At 53.8% G+C, this 22393-nt stretch overlaps 1 protein-coding gene and 1 non-coding gene across 2 annotated transcripts; both read right to left on the bottom strand.

Moving 5' to 3' along the window:
* Nucleotides 1-865: 865 nt before the first annotated feature.
* PPP1R8 (protein phosphatase 1 regulatory subunit 8) lies at nt 866-21443 on the bottom strand. Its single transcript, XM_068150923.1, has 7 exons — nt 21339-21443; nt 10755-10815; nt 6623-6776; nt 5714-5934; nt 4557-4701; nt 2478-2542; nt 866-1416 (listed from the first exon to the last, which is right to left on the bottom strand). The coding sequence occupies exons 1-7, from the start codon at nt 21398-21400 to the stop codon at nt 1063-1065; spliced, it is 1062 nt and encodes a 353-aa protein (XP_068007024.1). The 5' UTR covers nt 21401-21443; the 3' UTR covers nt 866-1062.
* Nucleotides 8123-8288, bottom strand: LOC137447834 (small Cajal body-specific RNA 1). The gene has a single exon (XR_010988934.1). It is a non-coding gene; the product is annotated as a small Cajal body-specific RNA 1 (non-coding RNA).
* Nucleotides 21444-22393: the final 950 nt, after the last annotated feature.

The raw sequence follows: 22393 nt of genomic DNA, 5'->3' as shown, positions 1-22393 counted from the left end.
AGTGAAAGAAGGCAGTGTTAGGAAACCAACTTGTGTTCTGCTTTACTCAAGGCAAGGCAGAGCCTCTCCCGAGAGCTCTCATCCCAGCTCTGAGCAGCACTCAGCTCCCATCCACTGGCACTGGCAGCCAGGTGGTGGCTGTGCCCTCCCACACTGTCTCCTTGCATCTCACACACTCTAAGCTCCCAAGTCCCATTTGCAAACAAAAATGAAGCTAGTGAAGTTAAAAGGGCCGCCAAGAAACTGCTCTGTGTTCAACTTCAGCTAGCACAGAGCAGAGACCCATCCCTGCTTTGTTGTTTGTGCACCCCCCAGGAGGCAGTGCTGGAGGCCTTGCCACGCTTGTCTGCTGCTACCAGCACCCACCCCAGCTCAGGCCCACCCCTCTGTGCACTCCTTCACCCACCCAGCACTGCACAACACTGGGCCACGGCAAAGCAAGCCACTGGTTGCTGTCCAGCTCAGCTCCACCTCCTCCTGCACCAAAGGGCTGCTGTAGTGTTGTAGGTGGAAAGCAAAACAGGCTGTAGCCAAACTAAGAACCCAAACCAACCCCCAAACGATACTGCCCCACGCTGTGGGGGGTTCAAAGTGTAACAAACAAAAGCTGACCTATACTTTGCAACTTTGAGCACTCCTAAAGGCTTGGCCCCACAAACATCGACTGGTGATGGAGCTGCCCTGCCAGGAGCAGGTGCAGCAGGAACAGTTACTCACCATAGTAAGCACGACACCTAAAGACACCAATTTGCAGGGTCATGGCCTAAGTGAGAATTAGAACTGCTGACTCTGCCCCTCCTGGTTGCAGATCAGGACTCAGAGGGATGGTGACATTATCAAAAGTACCTCTGGGGCCAGAAACGGCTACGAGAAGGCTGCCAGGTGTTGCTGTATTTGTGTTTAAACAGACATATAAAAACGTTTGCACAGAGCTGTCAAGGACATTCCACTGCTCCCCTCTGGGGTTTACACCTGGTTAGGACACTGGAAGTTTAAAAAGACGATACTGCACATCCACAGTTCCGGAGTTCGTCGCTCCCCCCTCCCTCGGCACAGCGCCGCTCAGATCAGCAGGGAAGGGGTCGGCTTCTTGCCCGGCCACGCCTCCTTGGCGTACTTCTTCTTCTTGGGCTCGTTCACAGCTTCGGGGTTGAAGACGGCAGGGTTGGGGGCCGGGTTCATGTTCACCGTCGAGGGCACGACGGGAGTCAAGTCCACGTCGGGGGCGAGGTTGGGGTAGGGCATGGGCAGGCCGCCGATGAGCGCCGTGCCGTGGGCGCCGTGCGGCTGGCTGCCGGCCTCGCTGTGCGTGGGCGGCAGCCCCCCGTAGAGTCCTCCGCTGTAGGGGAAGCTCTGCAGGCGCCGCGCCGCCGCCTCCTCGCCGCCCAGCGGCCCCGAGCCCTCCAGGCGCTTCTTCTGCGGGAGAACAGCCACAGCGTCACCCCGGGCACGGCACAGCCTGCCCACGCCGCCCGCCACGGCCCACGCCGCCCGCCACGGCCCACGCCGCCCGCCACGGCTCTCACTGTCCGCCACGGCCCACGCCGCCCACCAGGACCCACGCCGGCCCCCACGGCCCACGCCGCCCACCACGGCCCACGCAGCCCACCACGGCCCTCGCCGCCTGCCACGGCCCCGAAAAGGCAGAGGCCGGCCACACACAGGCGGTCACAGACCACGGGCAGGCCTCTGTCCCAGAAGCTTGCTTCTGGTTTTCCCTGCAAATCACTCAATAATAAACTCCTGCAGGTGCAGAGAGGGGTGGCAGGAGCTCAGGTCTGAGCACCTGGTTACCTCCAGTCACAGGACTGAGCAGGACCTGTCAGTAACACAGAGCCTCCTTTCCCCCACAGCGAGAAACTGCACCTTCCAGAGCCCTTGGGTGGTTTTGTCTAGCTCCTGATCACTTGACTCTCCTGCAGCAGTCTGGGGTTTCTGCAGAATTCTCTTTCCACACACATCATTTACTGCACAGCAGCAACATGTGGCACTGCTGTTACCCTGGGGCTTGGCTACCCTCAACTGCTACAAACCTCCTCCTCTCCTGCAGCATTTACACTCAGCACTGGCAGCACACTCACCATGGAGCAAAGTTTGAACCCTGCCAGCTCCACCAGACCACCTTAGGAGATCCCTAGCACTGTAAACAACCAACTTCTCATTTACACTTTTACATTTTACACAATCTTAACTGCTGCCTGGAAACTACCACACTGCAGTCCTCTGGAAGTGTTTCTTACTCAGAGGACAAAAGACCCCAAGCCTGCCACTGACCCCAGCTCTTATTAACAGAGCCCAAGCTGGACCTGAAGGGAAATGATCACAGCTGCTACAGAAGGCCACTGTGAAACCTGACCACGGCTTTTGCTTAACACTTCCCACCACAGAACATTCTGTTCCTAAGGGCTAATTCCCAGAGGGAGTTGATCAATGGACAGAATCAATGTATTGATTAGAAAGCTGGAGTTACTCTGTACCTTGACAGGGACTACTGCTGTCTGCACCATGTTCCTGAAGCGCCCCACTGATGGGTCCACGTCCTCTGCAAAGGCAAGAGCAGGGAAGGCTTCAGGAAGGGTAGGGCTGTGGCAGTTTTAGGCAGATGCCTAGAAAAGCTTCCACAGATCTTGAGCAAAACATGGTAGAATGTAAATAAATTACCACTGGATGCAAAAGGAAAAGGATGATAAGGTCTAAATAACCTCCTTGGTCTGAAAACCAACATCCAGCTGGTTGTGTAAACTTCACTTTCTGGTTTCTCCACTGTGGCAGATACTCAGTGGTGCTGCTGCTGGCTTGCTGCCCTTGCCTGTGTTCTTCTTGTGGCTAAGTACTCCAGAGAAGGGCAACAAAGCTGGGGAGGGGTCTGGAGCACAGCCCTGTGAGGAGAGGCTGAGGGAGCTGGGGTTGCTTAGCCTGGAGAAGAGGAGGCTCAGGGGAGACCTCCTTGCTCTCTACAACTCCCTGAAGGGAGGCTGCAGCCAGGTGGGGGTTGGTCTCTTCTCCCAGGCAGCCAGCACCAGAACAAGAGGACACAGTCTCAAGCTATGCCAGAAGAAGTTTAGGCTGGAGGTGAGGAGAAAGTTCTTCTCAGAAAGAGTAATTGGCCATTGGAATGTGCTGCCCAGGGAGGTGGTGGAGTCCCCATCCCTGGAGGTGTTCAAGAGGGGATTGGATGTGGCACTTGGAGCCATGGTTCAGTAGTCATGAGGTGTTGGGTGAGAGGTTGGACTTGATGATCTCTGAGGTCTTTTCCACCCTTATTGATTCTATGATTCTACTACTAAGTTCTCCCTCTGCTTTCCTCCTTTCTTCTCTTCTCCTGTGTACAGGGGGGAAGGGAGCAGGGAGGGGGCAGCTGGTGGTAGTCCCCTGGTTTTGTCCAGGGGAGTTCTTGTGTATAAATTGTAAATATATGTAAAGATTGTGTGTTTTGTGCATCTTGATTGCATTCCGTATTTCTAGCTTGTAATTGTGCTTGTAAATATATCTTCATTTGCTTTCAACTGGGCTGGGCTGGCAATTTTATCTTGGGGGCAATTTCAACCCACCACAGGAGGAGGCACAACAGCTGCCAGGTGAAGAAGCCTACAAAGAGAACTGGTTCCTGAACCTTCTCTTGTAGCTCTCAGGAAGGACCAGCAGGCCCCAATCAGAGGAGCCCAGGGGACATCTAGTGGCTGTGTCTGGAGGTGGGCTCACCCTGGTGAGAAGGGGAGCAGATGGCACTGACCAGAACGGAGTTCTGGGCTGAGGGCTACTGCTGACAAGGCTCTGCACATGCTCAAAGGCACAGCAGCTAGCCCCAGAAATCCTCGGGGAGCCTTGAAGGAGGAGTCAGAAGAGGTCAAAGCAGTCTCTGAAAGCCTGCACAAATTCTCTTTTTGGGGATGTGAAGGGCTGCTGTTCACAGCAGGATGTTCTGAGCACTGCATTCACACCTTTGTGAAGCAGGGTGTGCTGCTGCCAGGGGAAACCAGCTCCAGGCTCTTCGTTAAGATGCATGCTCCTTAACAGCCTACTCCTGTTCAATGGAATAGTATCCATCGTTGACAGGAATGCCAGGAATACAAAACAGCTAAGGCAGAAAAATGACCAATTAGGAACTGCCCACATCTTCAAAGGCATGAAGGATGAGGGTGACTTGTTCCAGAGATAGAGACAGGTAGTCAGAAACCTCTGAGCTTCAGGCAGATATCCCCTGGGCAAGAGGTGAGGAAAGCATTTAAGGGAGAGAGGACAACCAAATGAGTTCAGTTCCCTTTTAGGTTCTAAAGAAGGCAAGAAATGTAAACCATTTTCCTGCTCTTGGAGCCATGAGATTTTCCCAAGGTGTGAGGATTCTGAGCAGTGATATCCCTGTCCTGCACAAAGCATGCAGCTGTTCTACAGGCAGAAAAATGGAGAGAGCTCAAAGCCCTAGGGGAGACACATGGTAGCTTCTCTGAAACAGCAGATCCCAAATTTCTGTTCTCCTTCTCCATGAGGAATGCCAAGGAGAACCCTGGGAAGCAGGTCTTCAGGGCATCAGCTAAAGAGTAAGCCACACATCTTACCTGGATTGATGATTTCATCATCATCACTGAAGGTGACTCTGGAGTTCTTCCGTTTCCTCTTTGGTCTCTGGATGTCCAGGTTCCCTTCCTCGATGGTCAGTGTGGAAATCCTCTTGTTGTGGGCTGTGTTGAACTCTGTCAGGTTCTAGTGGCAAATTGGAGAAGGAAGGGGTTTCAGCAGCTCCTGTATGCAGCCTGACTTCATGGTGTGACTGTGCACACCCAAACACCACAGCACACTGCCTGCCTCCAGCTTTAGAGCCCCAGGAAGAAGGGCTCCAGAGCTACAGCAGCCTGCCCAGGGAGGCTGCAGAGACATTCAGAGCCTGACTGAGCACGGTGCTGGGCAGCCTGCTCCAGCTGACCCTGCTTGAGCAGGAGGCCTGGACTAGATGATCCTGAGAGGTCCCTTCCAAACTCAACCATCCTGTGCATGCCACAGACACTGCTCTGAATGAGAAAATGGGAAACAGGACAGCATTCCCTGTCACCTGTGGGGAAGAGCCTGGGAAACCATTCCTAATCTGGGGGGAAGGCAGCTGGAGGATCTGCATCCTTTGGCAAGCCTTTGTGAGAGGGCCATTGGAGTAGCAGGATAATTAGGTCACTGATTCTGGGCAGCAGCATCATTTCAGGCTTGCCATGGCAAACCCAGATGGGTTATGCATGTGTGTGAGCAGGAGACACCTCAGGCTGTTGTCAAGGCCAAGAAGTTAAGAACCTGAAGCAAACAAATGGGAGACCTGAGAGCAGCATTTTGATAGCTGAAGGGGACCTAGAGGAAGGCTAGGGAGGGACTGTTCATAAGGGCTTGGGGTGATAGGACAAGGGGCAGTGGTTTGAAACTGGAGCAGGGCAGATTTAGGTTGGACACCAGGAGGAAGTTCTGTACCATGAGGAGGGTGGTGAGACAGTGGGACACAGGTTGCCCAGGGATGTGGGGATGTGGTGGAGGCCTCCTGCTTGGAGACATTCAAGGTCAGACTTAATGTGGCCCCGAGCAGCCTGCTCTAGTTGTAGATGTCCCTGCTGACTGCAGGGGGCTGACCTTTGAGGGTCCCTTCCAACCCAGTGGTTCCATGACCTACGATTCCCTAAGTGGGGAACACTACCTGGTTAGCTGGAGGAACCATGTAGCACAGCATCATCATACTCACATCCAGCTCTGTCTCCTCCTCTGGCAGGCCCAGCAAGCCCTTGAGCTCTTCATCTTCCCCACCCATCTTCTCGTCCCCTTTGACAGCGGAGGGCAGCGTCTGGGGCTTCTCCCGCAGCGTGTAGGCGCGCGTGGAGGCGCCGAAGGACACCGTGGAGTCGATGGGGATCTGCTGGGGCTTGTGGGGCTCCAAACGGATGTGACCCAGGAAGGTGCCATGTGCTGGGAACGGCAGAACGCAAGTCAGGCTGCCAGCCAGCAGCTGCAGCTCGGGCTGTGCGTCAGCTCAAGCCTCGAGAACGCTTCCTGCTCTGGAGAACAAAGCTTGAGGGGAGAGGCTGAAGCAGCTGGGGATGGTGAGGGGAGACCTCATCGCTCTCTGCAGCTGCCTGAAAGGAGGCTGCGGAGAGCTTGGTGCTGGTCTCTTCTCACAGGTGACAGAACAAGAGGGCACGGCCTCAGGCTGCACCAGGGGAGGTTTAGGCTGGAAAGTAAGGAATACCTTTTCCCAGAAGGAGTGGTCAGGCACTGGGCTGGCTGCCCAGGGAGGGGTGGAGTCACCAACCCTGGAGGTGTTCAAAGGTGGTTTGGATGTGCTGATCTGGGACACGGTTTAGGGTGACTCCTGCAGTGTAGGGTTCATGGCTGGACTTGGTGATCCTGAGGGTATTTTCCAACAAGTTCTGCACCAGGAGGGTGGGGGGAACACTGGAACAGGTTGCCCAGGGAGGTGGTTGAGATCCCATCCCTGGAGCTATTCAAGGTGAGGCTGGACAAGGCTCTGCACAACCTGATCTAGTGGAGGATGTCCCTGCTGAGTGCAGGGGGCTGGACTGGATGAGCTTTGGAGGTCCCTTCCAACCCAGGCCATTCCATGACTCTATGATGATTCTGTGATGATTCTACTTACTGCTGTTTAGATCTATGAGGAAAACTCTCTTGAGATGTTTGTGGTAGACCAAGGCAGCATGGACCCGAGAGCAGGACTGGTGGTCAATGGTGAAGTCACAGAGGTCAGGATTCCTCCCAAACAGGTAGTACTTCTTCTCATCAATGATGAGCTTCTGGGGGGGACAGCAAGCAGAGACACAGGTTAGCCCCTCAGCCTTTCAAGCACATGGATAAGCACAGCCATCTGCAAATGAAGCACCAACAGCTAATCAATATTTCTGTTTGATCTGACACTGGTAAAGACAGAAACTCCAATCTCCTCTCTGTGAAATCAGAGCAGCTGAGCAGGGCAGAGTCCCAGTTACTGCCTCTAGCAGCCAGCCTCAGACAGCCTGGGGAGAGCAGCAACTCTTCAAAGCATGAGCCTGGCTCATCTCCCAGCCACTCTGGCACATTCCTTGATGCAGATGACCTTGGGCCTCCTCTGAGCCAGGCATCTATGCTGCATGATGGCCAGGCTGACACAGGACATCCAGAAATGGACATGCAGGAGAGCCCAGACCCTTACAGCTGTACTGGGCATGCACTGTGATGTGGATCCACGCTGGGCTGGTCATGAAACCACTGCTTGGCTTTCTTCTTAATTCATCCCAGTTCTTGTCTCTTCTCCAAACAAGGCCTCACACAGCACAACAGCAGCCACAGAAACCAGCTCTGGAAAGCCAAGGTGCTGGCACAGGCCCCCAGTGCACACAGCAGACACTTCTTCAGGGGAGCTTCTTGCTCCTGGAAGCCAAAGCACCTGAGCACTGCAGCCTCTCCTTCTCACTGCATGCCAGGTGCTTCACCCAGCATGGCTCTCCTCCTTTCCAGCTGCACGAGTCAAGGGCTGGCAGTGCAGCAGAGGTTTGTTACCAGATGGCTCCTCCTGCTTTGTGAAGTGTGACCAAAGCCCACACAGCAGTTCAGTACCCTGGAGATACTCAAAGCCTGCCTGGATGCTTCCTGTGTACTCTAGGTGATGCTCTGGCAGGGGGTTTGGACTGGATGACCTTGAGGTCCCTTCCAACCCCTTACTCTCTGTGGTTCTCTGAATGCTGCTGATGCCTTTGGCATCTTTGCTCAGGGAAGGAAGGGCTTCAACGAGATGCTCTGAGCTGAAGGAACATTTTACCTGCCAGAGCAGGAGGATCTCTTCCCTCTCCCTCAGAACTGGGCACACACCCCCCAGCCCCGGGCACACACACCCCCCCCAGCCACAGGCACACACCCCCCCCCAGCCCCGGGCACACACACCCCCAGCCCCGGGCACACACCCCCCCCAGCCCCGGGCACACACACCCCCCAACCCCGGGCGCACCCCCCCAGCCCTGGGCACACCCCAGCCCCATCTGCACTTGGCAGGGCTTCAGGAGACTTTGCAAGGACAGAAATGAATCCCTAGATTGGAAATCCTGCAGCACCCCACCCATGAGAACATCCCCGGCTGCCTGTACTTCAGGATGCTCTTTCCCAGGTGTCCTGTGCCTCTGAGCTATAACCCAGTGCTACCCTTCACACACTGAGCTTAAACACTTCATGGCTTGCTTTAGTCTTGCACTTTTCAGACCCAGCAATCACAAGGTGCACCTCAGGCCCCTGCACGAGGCCTGGGACACAGATGGCTCGGTTAGTATCAAGTGCTCAGCAATCCACAAGAATCACAGCGTGGAAGGGGCTGGAAGGGAACTCTGGAGATCATCCTGCCCACCCCCCCCTGCCAAGGCAAGGTCACCCAGGGCAGGGCACACAGGAACACATCCAGGTGGGCTTTGAATGTCTCCAGAGATGGAGACTCCACCACCTCTCTGCCAGCCTGCTCCAGGGCTCTGCCACCCTTCAATCACAGAAGCTCCTCCTCATGTTCAGATGAACTTCTGATGTTCAGTCTGTGCCCAGTGCCACTTGTGCTGTCCCTGGGCACTACTGAGCAAAGCCTGGTCCCATCCTCATGACCCCCACCCTTGAAGTATTGATCAGCATCCATCAGATCCCCTCAGGCTGCTCTTCTCCAGACCAAAGCCCCAATTCTTTCAGCCTTTCCTCCTCACAGAGATGTTCCAGGCCCCTCAGCCTCTTTGCAGCCCTTTGCTGTCCCCTCTCCAGCAAGTCCCTGCCCTTGCACCAGGGAGCCCAGAAGAATGTTCCTCCTTGGTTGCTGGTGTCTACCATAAGATACACAACTGAAGCATCCTTTGCCATGGGTACCAAAGAGGGAAACAGAAAGCTCACACTGAGCTGCTTTTCAGCTCACACACACAGGGCACCCTGCTCCCTGTGACCCCCAAGGTCATCTCCTGCTTGCAGTGTGCAAGGCCATGAGGCAACTGCATGAACAGGCTGCTGAGGCTGCTGTCCCAGCCAGCCCTCCTGCTTCTAGCTCAGCAGCAGCACCATGGCATGGAGAGCTCTGAGCTGCACAGGGGCCTGCCCCTGCTCACCATGGGACACAGTCAGGGCAGGCAGGCTGCACTGAGCAGGCAGTCAGGAGGGAAAACACAAACTGCAGCCACTCTGTGACCTCTGGGCGAGCACTGAGCACATCTTTGCAGCACTTGGACTGCAGACCTGCAATGGCTGTCAACAGCAAGCTGCACAGCAGCAAAAAGAGCCTCTTGTAGGTTAACAAGTGGGCTGCAAGATGTCTGCAGCACCACAAATCCCAGCAGGGCCTCTGGTAGCTCCAAAGGCTTTGAGCAGCCCAGCCATCAGATGATATTCCTGACTGTCAGTTTATCAACACCAAACCTCCCAGCCATTCCCCAAAGCAGTGGTGCAGCCTCAGCTTCCACATGGCAGTTTGTTGCCTTTTTTCAGTCCTGATCAGGACTCCATGATGCCCATTTGCCAAGCACCTGAGGATGAATTCAGCAGGGAGCTCCACAGGAACTCTTTTACCCTAAGGCTTTCTCTCTAAGCCCCAAACCCCCAAAAGAAACCTGGCAACAACACCCTCAGAGAGTCTCCCAGGTGGGAAAGCTGCACTATGTTTGGCCACCTGCCACATAGTAAAACACCTGAGCTCTGCCATTTGGCTTTGCTCTCTCATTACGTGGCCTGAAGGAAAACCCAGTGCCAGGTGCAGCCCTCACACCAGATGCTCTTGCTAGCATGGCAGTGAGAAGGCAGAGCTGAGGCCCTGCTACAGCTCTCTGCCCACTGAAAAGGATTCTGGAGATGTCATGTCACAAGACCACGACACAGAGTGTATGGTCCAGCACAGTATAGCCAAGGTTGGAAGGGACCACAAGGATCATCAAGTTCCAACCCCCCTGCCATGGGCAGGGACACCCCACACTAGATCAGCCTGGCCAGAGCCTCATCCAGCCTCCTCTTAAACACCTCCAGGGATGGGGCCTCAACCACCTCCCTGCACAACCCATTCCAGGGCTTCACCACTCTCACGGTGAAGAACTTCCTCCTCACATCCAGCCTGAATCTCCCCACCTCCAGCTTCATTCCATTCCCCCTAGTCCTATCACTCCCTGAGATCCTGAGAAGCTTCTAAAGAGCAGGATTCTGGGATGGAATAACCAAGTTACCATTTTCTGATCCATCTCTGGACCTTTCTGGTCCTCCTGGAGGACTCAACCCTACCTGTGGTGGTTTTTTTTCCTAAAGGCCTCAAACCACCACACTGTCCTTGAGGTTTCTTTCCCTGTGTTTCTGCTCCTGCAGTTCCTAAGCTCTGGCTGCACTCTGGTACCTCCTACAGAAGCACCTTGCAGGAAACAAAATGTCAGCTTTGGTCCAAAATTCAGTTTTGAAGCACTAGAGCTCTGCAAGGTATCAAGTTTCCCTTACAAACATTTTCCTCTCTTACTAGGACAGGTTTAATGTTCAGGAATCAAAGTGTCACTGCTGGCTGAGTGCTGCAGTTTTGTCTCCTCTCCAACACTGCCTTTACCTGCACAGTATGGAGCCCCTTAGAGGACAGGGAAAGGAAAATGCCCTTCAGAAGGAAGCTTCAGAGTACACCAAAATGATTTGAACATCATGACCATGAGAGAAAGGAAAGAGACATTTGAGTGAGTGCAGAAAATGCTGGGCAGGGCCCTGCTGCTGGTGCCTGTGTGCAGGGCACACCACAGGCACACAAACCATTTTCATACCTCAATGAGTTTGTCTCCTTTGACTACATCCAGGTGTAAGCCAGGTGGTGGTTTTCCTGCCCTGGAAAATAAAGAAAGGAAAATATAGTACCAATAAAAACATTGGAGCTAACACTGTGGTAGAGCTACAGACCAAACCCCCAGACATGGAGCAGAACTTTTTGGGGGCTGGGAAAGACAAAAACATCCACATTTCCTTTTCCTCCCTGCAGACTCCTGCCCAAAGAGGCAATGTGGTTTGTTACAGTAAGAACCAAGCTAACAGGGCATGAGGCACCTCGAGCTTTTCTTGCTCCAGCTGAAAAACAGCTCCTTTACAAAAGGAACACAGCAGCTCCTAAGAGACTCACAGAAATCATCTGACTGCAAGAGACCTCCAAGCTCACCCAGTCCAACCTTTAACCCAGCACTGCAGGCTCAACACCAAACCATGTCCCCAAGCACCAGGTCCACAGCTGCTTAAATACCCCCAGGGAAGGTGAACTCCAGCACTGCCCTGGACAGCCTCTTCCAATGTTTGAGAACCTTCCAGTGCAGGAATATCTCCTGAGATCCAGCCTGAATCTCCTCTGGTGCAGCTTGGAACCATTTCCTCTGCTCCTGTCTCTTGCCACCAAGGAGCAGAGGCTGCTCCCTCCTTGCTCCAACCTCCCTTCAGGGAGCAGTGAGATCTCCCTCACCTCTTCTCCAGCCTGGACACCCCCAAGCTCCCTCAGCCCCTCCTCTATCCCAGGAGCTCCAGGCCCTTCTCCAGCCTCGCTGCCCTGCTCTGGACAGGCTCCAGCCCTCAATGTCCTTCCTGGAGTGAGGGCCCAGAGCTGAACACAGCACTCAAGGTGTGGCCTCCCCAATGCTGAGCACAGGGGGATGGGCACCTGCTGTCCCTGCTGCCCACCCTATTTTTGATCCAAGCCAGGATACCATTGGCTTTCTTGGCCATCTGGGTACTGCTGACTCACATTTAACTGACTGTTAACCAGTACCCCCAGGTCCCTCTTCAGGTCACAGCTTTCCAACCACACATCCCCAGGCCTGTAGCTCACCACGGGGTGGTTGTGACCCAGGTGCAGGACCTGGCAGTAGAACAGGATCTGAAGCCAGGAAGAGGCTAACAACTGGAGAAGAGGACAGGCTGGGACTGTTTGCTAAAGGGCTTGCTCAGGGGCTCTGTTTTCTCCTGATACTTTCCAAACAACAGTTCTCTACCCTTAGCTGCTAAGAGGAATGGGAACTTCCATCATCCATCCTCTCTAGGACTGGACATGGCAAAAAGCCTGGAAGGGATGCTGCCCTTCCCTGCACTGCACCTTTGGCAAACAGTCCTGTCCTGCTCAGATCTCTGAGCATCTGCACCTCCAGTGCTTCCTCCCTGCTAACAGCTCTGCTGCTGCTCTCTGTGGCTGGGCCAACCTTCTAGGCAAGAGCAGTGACCCAGTTCTTGGCTACACTACTACCCATCCAGAGAACACCTGCAGAGCAGATCACATTCCCATGCCCTGCTCTGCTGGCTGCACAGGGCAGGGCCAGAGAACACCAGCAATGGGCAGCAATGTTCTTAGCACAGCTGGAGAAGGAAAGGCAGATGTCATTGGAGCTGGCTGAGGAGCTAAATATAGATGCTTGTGTTCCTGGGATGTGCCTTACAACCTGGAGGTTTCCTCAGCCTCCCCAGGTCAGTAGGTTACTCCAGACATCTTCCTAGATAACTTCACACAGGAACAGTCTTTGGAACTCCTGCTGAATCTCTTTCTCAAGCATTTTCCACTCTTGCTCCAAACCCACTGTGCCCTGCTCAGATCTCTCTGGCCCTTCTGGAATGTGCCACTTGGGCCTTCCAGGAGTTTCCTTACCAAGCCCTTCTCTAAGACTGTGCTGAAGAGGGATAGGGCTGAGAGTGATGCTTGCTCTTGTGGATCACCAAACAGCAGCAGCAAAAGCAGAGGGTGCCAAGCTCCAGGGTCATCTGCTAAAATGCTGACTGCTTCCTGGAGGTGGGGTCATGGGGCATGAGGGGGAGGCCAGCAAGTAAAAGTGCTCCCAAGGAAGACAGAGTCCAGCTGAGGAGCTCTGCTCTTCCAGTCACTCCTGTGCAGCTGGGGCCTTCTCTTACACACTGCCCTGGGACACACAGGCAGGCTGCCCCTGGGCACTACTGCCTTCCTGCACTCCCCTCAGATCTCAGCACTCATGTTTCACTGGAGGGCAGGCTCCATGCATGGATTCATGTCCACTTCTCAGTGCTGCCTCTTCCTCAGCACTACCAGAGTTGTTTCTTTCCACTGCACTGAAATCACCAAGCTCTACATGCTCTGCAACACAACTTCTGTCATCAATCCTGCCTTACTCTGAGCAAACCAAAGCTGCTTTCCCCACCTTCTCCTTCTTCCAAACAGGCAAACCTTTCAAGGAATTAACTCCACAAGCAAGTGTACTCACTTCTCTGCCTGCCCTCTTTGCTTTTCAGTGGTCTCTTCCTGGATGCTCCACGCTCAGCCTGCCCTCCCATCATCATAGCCATGTGCTCAGCACACCTGCCAGGCCACAGGAAAGCTCCCAGCTGCTCCAGCACAACCACTTTCCTGTTCTGCAAGCTGAATCCTGCCTGATGGTCATCTTCTGACTCTTCATTACCTCCTTGAATTTCAGCTTCACTCTTGCTGCTGTGTTTACTCTGCTTTTTACTTACATTTGAAAGACAGAGGGAAAGCCCAGGAGCAGCAGAAGACAGAGCTGCTCTCCAGCGCTCAGTGCTGGGGACAGCTCTCTGGGATGTCTTTAGCAGTGATCTGGATGAGGGGGACTGACTGCACCCTCAGTCAGTCTGCAGATGACACTAAGCTGGGAGGGAGTGTGGCTGTACCTGTGGCTCTACAGAGGGACCTGACCAGGCTGGCTGGCTGGGCTGAGTCCTGTTGTATGGGATCCAAGGCCAAGGGCTGGGTCCTGCACCTGGGTCACAATGACCCCATGAATGCTCCAGGCTGGGGGCAGAGTGGCTGGAACCTGCCTGGCAGAGAAAGCCCTGGGGGTCCTGATCCACAGCAGTTGTGTGCCTGGCCAGCACGTGCCCAGGTCTTTGACAGAGCAAAGACACCACAGGAAGGAAAACTACAAAATGATGATGTTTTCACCTCTGGAGTGCTGCATGAGCTCTGCTTCTCTTGCTGAGAGGGACACAAGCTGATAACCAGTGTGGATGGCTCCATGCAGGGGGACAAAAAATGGAATGCATCAGATCAGAGCCTTGGAGAGAAACTGGGCAGGCATCCATTGCCTTTGTGCTCTGAACAAATGCCTCAGAAGCAGGGTGCTCATTATTTCCTGAAACAAGGAGGAGCCCTGGCTCTGCAAGGGGCAGTGCCTCTGCCAGCACTTGCACAAACTGGGGGAGAACTGTCCCCCAGCTTTGGAATTAAGATGAATTAACAAAGAAAAAAGTAGACAATGTGTGGAACTAGGTCTGGTGTGAGTGGGTGAACACAGCCTCCCAGACAGAGGCCTCAGCTCACAGGGTCCCTTTGCTTCTGCAGCCAAAGGCCTGGAGGGTGTACTAGCAGACGGAACACCTCAGGCTAACACAAAAGTTATTGGTCACTACCACAGTGTGAGAGGAAAGCACCTGGGTGGTTGTTTTCAGCTCATACAGCCAGGTTTGTTCTCTTTTCTGCAGAAAGAAAGGAGAACAAAGAGAAGGCCTCCTCTTTCCAAGATGCTGGCTGAACACAAAGGTGCTGCTGATGCATCACAGGCCCTCCTCACAGCACAGCATGGCCACCACAGGGACTGGGAGCAAGCTAGCACCAGAATTTGTCAGGCTCCTTAGTTTCAACAAGGCAAGGACACCATGACAAAGGAAACACCAAAGCCCTCTGGGTAACTATTTCAGCTCACACAGAATGGTTTCTTGCCATGTGGAAGAAGAGGGCTGGATGAAGAGCAAACCAATGATTCCAATCCAGCCTTGTTTGGTCTGGAGGCAATAGGATGGTCAGAACTGCAGAAAGCAATGCAGGTTGATGGCAGGCATTTGGGTGAGGGCTTGCACAGCCTGGGCTAGTGGCAGGTGTCCCTGCACATGGCAGAGGATTGCAACCAGAGAATCTTTAAGGTCCCTTCCAACCCAAAGCATCCTGTGATTCCATGATTTAGGACTCTCTCTGCTCTTAGAAGCATTAATGTAACAGTTGCCAACCTGGCAGTTGGAACAAACACAGTGAGAGGAACTTGTTCCAACCTGATGATCACCACAGAGCTTCCCTGAACAAACCCTGGCTCTGTGTTGGAGGAGCACTTTATGGAAGGCTTCTGCTCAGAGATGAGGCTGCTTCAACTGAGCAAAGCATTCCACTTGCATTAAAGCATTTGCCCAGCCTCACCTTGGCAGCAGGGAAGTTTTCCTGCTACAAGGCAGTTCCACACAGAACCAGCTTTCACTGGTTCCCCCTGGTTCCCTTGGTTACCTACTCAGGGGTAAAGTCTCCATGGAATACATGGAGTGAACCCTGCAGACTGTACACAAAATGTAACTCCTGAGAGCAGGACCATAAATATTCTTTTAGGGAGAACTACAGGTCTCCTGACACCAACATTCACAGGGCACTGGGACTGTTATGTAGTGAAAAGCAGTGCTGGTGCCATGACAATGTGTACAGGAATGCTGGGATGTGAGTTACCTGGAGAAACCCAGCTAAGAAAAGCTCTTTATGTCTACCAGGAAGCTGATCCAAAGCCCTGCTCCTCTGACAGTGTGATTTCCATCCTCATTTGTGGATTGGATTCTTTCATTTCCCTTCCACATTTTTTCTTTCCCTTCAGCTATAACAAACAAACAAAAGCAATGGGGAAATAAAAATCCCTCTTTAAGAACACTCCAGCCAGTGCAAAGCTGTGCTTGGGCAGACAGCTGAGGTCTCTCCTGAAGGCTGCTGTTTGCCCAGCAGTGCATGTGCCCACTGCATCTGTTTCACTTTGATTTGAGCTTTATTAATCATAGAATCCCAGAATGGTTCAGGTTGGAAGGGACCTCAGAGCTCCTCAACCTCCCCACCGTGGGCAGGGACACCTCACAACTAGACTCAGCTGCTCAAGGCCTCATCCACCCCACATGGAGGAGGGATCCACAAGCTCCCTGGGCAGCCTGTGCCAGAGTCTGACCACCTGAGTAGAACTTCCTCCTCAGCTCCAGTCTAACCCTGCTCCCCCTCAGCTTCAAACCATTCCCCCTTGTCCTGTCTCCAGACACCCTCAGGAAAAGTCCCTCTGCAGCCTTTCTGTAGGATCCCTTCAGGCACTGGAAGGCAGCACTCAGATCCCCCTGGAGTCTTCTCCAGGCTGCACACCCCCAGCTCCCTCAGCCTGGCCTCACAGCAGAGCTGCTCCAGCCCTTGGATCATCTTTGTGGCTTCCTCTGGACTCACTCCAGCAGCTCTGTGTCCTTCTGCTGGGGACACCAGAATTGGAGGCAGTGTTGGAGGTGAGGTCATAGCAGAGCACAGCCAAGGGGCAGAATCCCCTCTTGCCCTGCTGCCCACACTGCTCTGGCTGCAGCCCAGCACACAGCTGCCTTTGGGCTGCAGGAGGGCACTGCTGGCTCCTGGGGAGCTGCTCAGCACCTGACACCCCCAAGGCTCTTTCTTCAGGGCTGCTCTCAACCCACTCTGTACCCAGCCTGAATTTGTGCCTGGGACTGACTCAAACCAGCAGCAGGACCCTGCACTTGGACCTCATGCAGTCAGCACTGGCCCACTTCTGAAGCCTGTCAGCATGCTTCTGGATGCCATCCCTACCCTCCAGTGAGGCCAGCACCACAGAGCACTGGAGCCAGGAGAGACCCCTGAGTACCAATACCAGACTGCAAATGCATCAGGGCCTGGTGCAGCTGCACTGACACCTCCCTGCCTTACAGACTTAGTCCTTTGTTTATTTCTCACCAGTTACTGCTACTGCTCATTGACAGTCACTGAGCTCAGCCTATGGACTTGTGTCAACATAACTTATCTCCAAAACTGGACCTCTGTCCTTTCACCTCTGACTGTTGTGTCTCTGGGTTTGAGAAATCCTTGTTCTTAGTCTCTGTTTTCCATTTTCCACGTCTGAATTCTATCTTCATTTTACTGTTCTGGCCTTTAAATTACACCCAAAAGGTCTGCATAGTGCTCTGGCTTCCATGGTGGTCATGCCTGTGTCCCTAACAAGGATGGTGGTCACTTTCATCAAGGTCATTAATAAAAACCCAAACCCAACCCTGAAAGGGTTGGCCCACACCAACTGCCTCTTCCAAGTCCATTCCTTGCTCACTCAGGGTTCTTGTATGAACCCCTTCATTGCTTACAAATGATCATCTCCTGTGTGTTCTGCAGAGCCCTGGGGCATGACAGAGTCAGCCTCTGGCAGACAGAGCACATGTACTTCTCTGCCTTCAACAATCAGCACTTTCAAAACACAACCTAGCAGGACACAATGTAGTTCAGGTTCCCCCACAGCAGCTACATCTACAGAATTGTGGCCTTGTGGCAGATAGCAGCTGCTTAAAATGCTTAACCACAAACTGACTGAAGGACAAGTCACAGCAGAGGCTTTTCAGCCTGCAGACATCTGCCAGCAGCATTCTTTCCTGTAGATCAGGAAAATGTCCTTCTTCATGCTTCACCTTGGGATCCCCAGGCCAGGCCACTGCTCTGGGCATTCCAGCAGGTTGGAATTCGTGCAGATTTCTGCCACTGAGAGCAAACCCTCTATTGCACAGCTCTGTAGCAATGAGTAGAAGCAGGGACAGAGAACTCAAGCAGAGGAATGAAAGCCCAAGCCCCTGAAAGGAGCATACTGAGTAACAAAGAGAAACCCTTTCAGAAAGAGGGCCCAGCCCCCTGCTGCTCTGGGATGTGATGCTAGCCAGAAGTACCCAGGAAGAGAACCAGGGGTAAGAGCTGACAGTGCCTCCTGGACAGGCTGAGTTCAGTGGTCACACACAGCTGGGTCACAGCAGCTACACCCAGCAGGCACAGCAGCCCCACTGAAGCACATCCTGCCCAGTCTGAAGAGAGATATGGAGCTGTAGCTAATAAGGCCATGGATGGCACAACTTTAACTACTGGGTTAGTTTAAAATGAGGACAGCTATTTAGGTTTCTAAATGTGGACTCAGAAGTCTAAGTATAGCCACTTCCTGAAAATCCTGGCTTCTGTGACTACTGTGCACAGCTCCATGGCCAGCCTCAAGGACAAGGTGGAACTTCCAGAACTCAAGATCTCATCTTCTCTGAGGTCTGTGTATAAGGAATGCTAGGAAAGCTTGCTCCTGGCTCAGAGAGACTGGAGAGGAACAATTGCTGCCTTTATAACATGCTGTTATAAACTGATGTCCATTCCACAACAAGCCACTAACCATGTGGGTCAAGACAGAGTGAAGAAAAGGTCACCCAGCAGGTTAACCAGGACAAAAGGAGCAACAAGCTGGACACTCAAGCAGGATCCAAAAGAGGAAAGCACAGGTAGGATGGAGGCAAACCTCAACAGCACAGGCAGCAGTTGAGAGACAAGACAAAAAGTACTTCAGCTTTTACACTTCAGATTCAGATCTGTTCTGTGTTGGCAGTCCCCAGGGCAGCTCTGTAAATAGATGGCTAAAGGCTGAGATTGCAGCATGGGTAGGTGAGATTGAAGATAATTCCCTACAGAAGAAGTTGTTACTGAAGCAGAAGCTTCATGAAGACTGCAACTCCCTGGTGTTTTGCCACCCTAAACTCTCCCTATGAAGGTCACAGAATCACAGAATGGTTTGGGTAAGAAGGGACCTCAAAGTTCATCCAGTTCCAACCCCCTACCATGGGCAGGGACACCTCCCACCAGCCCAGGCTGCTCAAGGCCTCATCCAGCCTGGCCTGGAACCCCTCCAGGGAGAGGACATCCACAGCACAGAAGACCTTTCAGTGCTTGTGCAAGACATCAAGAATCCTGCAGGATACCTTTACACCAGGACTTGCTGTTAGCTTCCAGTAACAATACCACTGGTGGAAGCCTGCTACTGCAAACCACTTCCACTCTGAAGAGTCTCACCTGTGAAAGGCACATCACTCACCCAGCATCATAACCATGTTAATGCTGTGCAATGCTGTAACTCTGCAGATGCCAGCAGAGGTCATGGAAAGCTTTAACAGCAAACATACTCTGCTTTTTGTGCAGACTAGGGAAATAAACTAGAGGTAAATAAATCCACCTGGTGGAAGAGCTCCTCCTTCCTACTGGATGAGGCAGTGGAACCCCTCAGCCAGAGCTGCCCATTCTCAGCTGAACACAAACACTGCAACTGGCACCTGCCCATTACCAGCTTCCTGCTGCACTGTGGGGGTCTCCTGGGTGAGGGGTGGGGTAAGGGTGTCCCCTGGGGTCTTCTTTCTGTTGTTGTCAGTCTTTTGTTATTGTTTGGTCTTGTGGTTTGCCTTTGTTGTTGTTGTTTTCACACTTAGGAAACAACAAATGGCCTGTTTCAAAGGAAGTGTTACATGGTAAGCTCTTCCCCACAAAAATGCATCTTTCACCCCCATGAACTGCCAGCTGCAAGCACCACAGCTGGACTGAGACCAGGCTGCACTGGGTGGGTTTTTCATGACACCAGTATGAACACAGAGCCTGCCCAAATCTGGGCTCTAAAGTGTTGCAATGTGCATCCATACAGCAGAGGCAGGAGGGAAAAGGAGCCTCCTGAGAAGGCAGAGTCCCTGTAAAAGCCTTGTTTTGCCTGAGAAGGATTTTAGAGGCTATGGTAAGAGGCTGCAAAATAAGCAGATAATCAAAACCCTTAGAAGAGTCAGAATGAAACAGACCCTGCCACCCACACACCATCCCCTTACTTCTGGGTGTAAATCAGGCTCAGATCACCTCCCTGGCAACTCATCCACCTCATTTCTCTGGCAATCAGCACAAGGGGCTGTGCTTCAAACCCAAATCAGGTCAGCAGCAGCAGGGTGAAAAGCTGGCTGCCTGCAAGACCCTGTTCTGTCTGTACTGGCAGCCAGACATTAAACAGCTTCAGAGCCCCTCACAGGTACAGCTGTGCCAGCCCTCCCCTCCAGATGCATTTCACAGGTCTGAGTTGAAAGGGACCAGCAAAGCTCATCCAGTCCAACCCCCTGCAAGCAGCAGGGACATCCTCCACTAGATCAGGTTGCCCAGAGCCCTTTCAAGCCTCACCTTGAATATCTCCAGAGATGGGGCCTCAACCACCTCCCTGGGCAACCTGTTCCAGTGTTCCACCACCCTGAGGGGTAGTGCAATAGCTTGTAGGTTACTGAAATACTGTGGATAGCAGGTAGGCAACTGAAAGTAAACACTTCCCAGGTTAGGCTTCTCCAGGTGTTCAGCTTATACCTTTCAAAGGCAAAAGTCATCTAAATTCACCACTGCATGCCAGCTGGATAAAAACATCAAGGGGAAAAAAATAACAACCCAGCTATTCCAAACGTCAAGATCCAGAAAGTACTACCACTGAGTAATTTCTGGCTTTATCTCCTCTACTGTGTCATCATTGTATGGAGCACCACCTCATCTCCTATAGGCTTTTGTTGTTGTATATGTTCAGTGCAAATTAAGCACAGAAATACAGGAGCAACCCTGCCCCAAAATAGGGTTAGATGGCTTTACTAACTGCAGCAAAGAATTAGAAAGCACCCTCACTAAACATCCATCACTGAGCAGTGCCACTGAAGGCTCCAAGGTATGGGATCCTGTAGCAGATGACAATGCAATTAAAGCCTGCAGCCATGCATGCACCCACAGCCAGCTCCCTCACACACACAAGGGCTCAACGTTTCAGCTGCAACGTTCTGTCCTCTTCTGTGAGGTTTGAAACCTGCAGGCATCCCCTCAGGAGTCAACATCCTGGCACCCAAAGCAAAGGGTACAGCACATACCTATGTAGCAATGGATCACAAAACCCAAAGCAAATGAAGCAGGGCCCCAGGTACTGTAATCTAAGGCCCTGCTTTCGGCAGAGAGTTGGACCAGATGATTTCCAGAGCTCTCTTCCAGCGCTGATCTTTCTACGGGCCTAAGGCCAGCGCAGTCCATGGACCTGATAGTGCTTCTGCACCACCCCGCTCTGCCCTGACATCTTGACGGAATCACAGGATCCAGGCTGGTTTCGAGCCCTTTGATTTCTTACACGGAAAACGCAACTCGACCAGAGAACTAAATCTGTACCGCATCACATATTCCGTGTGAGCTCTCGGGAGGAGAGATGGCATCTGCGGGCAGCATTCTGAGCTTCCTGCAGCGCTGCCCTTCGGCGTGCAGCCGAGGCAGCCCGCAGGCACTGCCTGCCGATGGATGCCCCCGCAGGCCCGTGCGGCGCCGAGCCTGGCCCCGCCGGCAGACCCCGCCGCGGCAGCAGGCGGCCGGCCCCCACCCCTGCGGACACAGGGAGCGCAGGCCCGGGCGGGCGGCCGCAGCCCCACGGCCCTTCCCGCCCCACGCTCCCCGGCCCCGCGCCGCTCCCCCGGCCCGGCGGGCACCCGCGCTCCGCCGCGGTCGGCCCGCGGCACAACCGGCGGCGAGCGGCCCCGGCCCCGGCCCCGGCCCGCCGGCTCACCAGCTGGGGCACTCGAAGAGCGAGAGCCCGCCGCCGCCGGCCGAGTTCGCGTTGGCCGCCATCTTGCCTCTGCCCCATTCAGGCGGGCGCGGGGCAGGCTGGGAAGCTGGCGCACCGGCGCGCCAGGCGATCCCGGCGTGCCCCGCGAGGCGCTGGCGGGGCGGGGCCGGCTACGGGGCTGCGCCGCCCTGGGCCGGGGCAGGAGCGGGCGCTGGGCGCGGCGCTGGGCGGCCTGGCTCGCGGAGAGCGCCGCCCGTTCCTCCCGCTGCGCTGGTGTGCTCGCGGACCCCGTTCACCGCCGCGCCTTCGCGGTCCCAGCTCGGTGCTGCGAGAGGAGGGAGGGTCGGTATAAAGCTGCAGCGTAAAGGCAGGGGAATAAGCCCCCTGCAACCCTCCTAACAGCTTCTCGGCGCCCATTCTGTAGCAAGCCAGCAGCGCGGCCAGCACGGTGGGACGTAGCTCGTCATGCACTGTTAGTATCGGAGGGAATCTCCACAGTGCTCCGGTATCGCCCCAGGCAGCCGCAGCTCTGCCAGCAGCTGGCACTGGGGCCCTCGCTGCCCTGCAGCACAGGCGGAGCTCCCACAAGCTCCAGGAGTAAGGTAATCCTTTGCTGGCTCTCACAGCCAGCACCAGACTTCCCAGAGTAAGTTTCTAGCAGACGTTGGGGTGGTAGAAAACACATCTGAGAACCAGGAAAGCTCAGTGCCAGGCTGCTGCAGCAAGTGAAAGGAGCTCCCAACAGTGATTTATCATCGTCAGGAACTATCAAAACTGGTTAAAAAGAGTTTCTGCAGCAGTTCTGCTGCTGAGTTCAATGATGAAAGAGGAGAAAAGAGTCAAGGAACGACAGCAAGATGGACTGGAGTTCTCCATCCCAGTTGCCAAAGGAGTAAAACACACAAGGATGGATCCTACCGACCGTGCACCCAGGCTCCCTTTCAGAATGGTGAGGAGCTACGTGCAGAAGTGTGACGTGCAAAGGACTCTCCCCTGCAGCAGTGCACAGAGCAGCAGGCACCAGCACTTCAGGAGGACCTTTTTTAATGAGGAGC

Source organism: Melanerpes formicivorus, unplaced genomic scaffold, assembly GCF_026170545.1.
Source record: "Melanerpes formicivorus ecotype bairdi unplaced genomic scaffold, bMelFor1.0.p_v2 SCAF_21, whole genome shotgun sequence".
Taxonomy (NCBI): domain Eukaryota; kingdom Metazoa; phylum Chordata; class Aves; order Piciformes; family Picidae; genus Melanerpes; species Melanerpes formicivorus.
The sequence above is the reverse complement of the archived record's forward strand: the minus strand, read 5'-3'. Positions and strand labels throughout refer to the sequence as shown.

What these genes read in the sequence shown, in the direction of transcription:
- PPP1R8 (XM_068150923.1), bottom strand. Translation starts at nt 21,400, where the DNA reads ATGGCGGCCAACGCGAACTCGGCCGGCGGCGGCGGGCTCTCGCTCTTC. An exon ending in CTCTTCGAGTGCCCCAGCTG is followed by an intron (nt 10,816 to 21,338) that starts GTGAGCCGGCGG and finishes TTTATTTTCCAG; the next exon opens with GGCAGGAAAACCACCACCTG. An exon ending in AGGAGGAGACAGAGCTGGAT is followed by an intron (nt 4,702 to 5,713) that starts GTGAGTATGATG and finishes ATTTGCCACTAG; the next exon opens with AACCTGACAGAGTTCAACAC.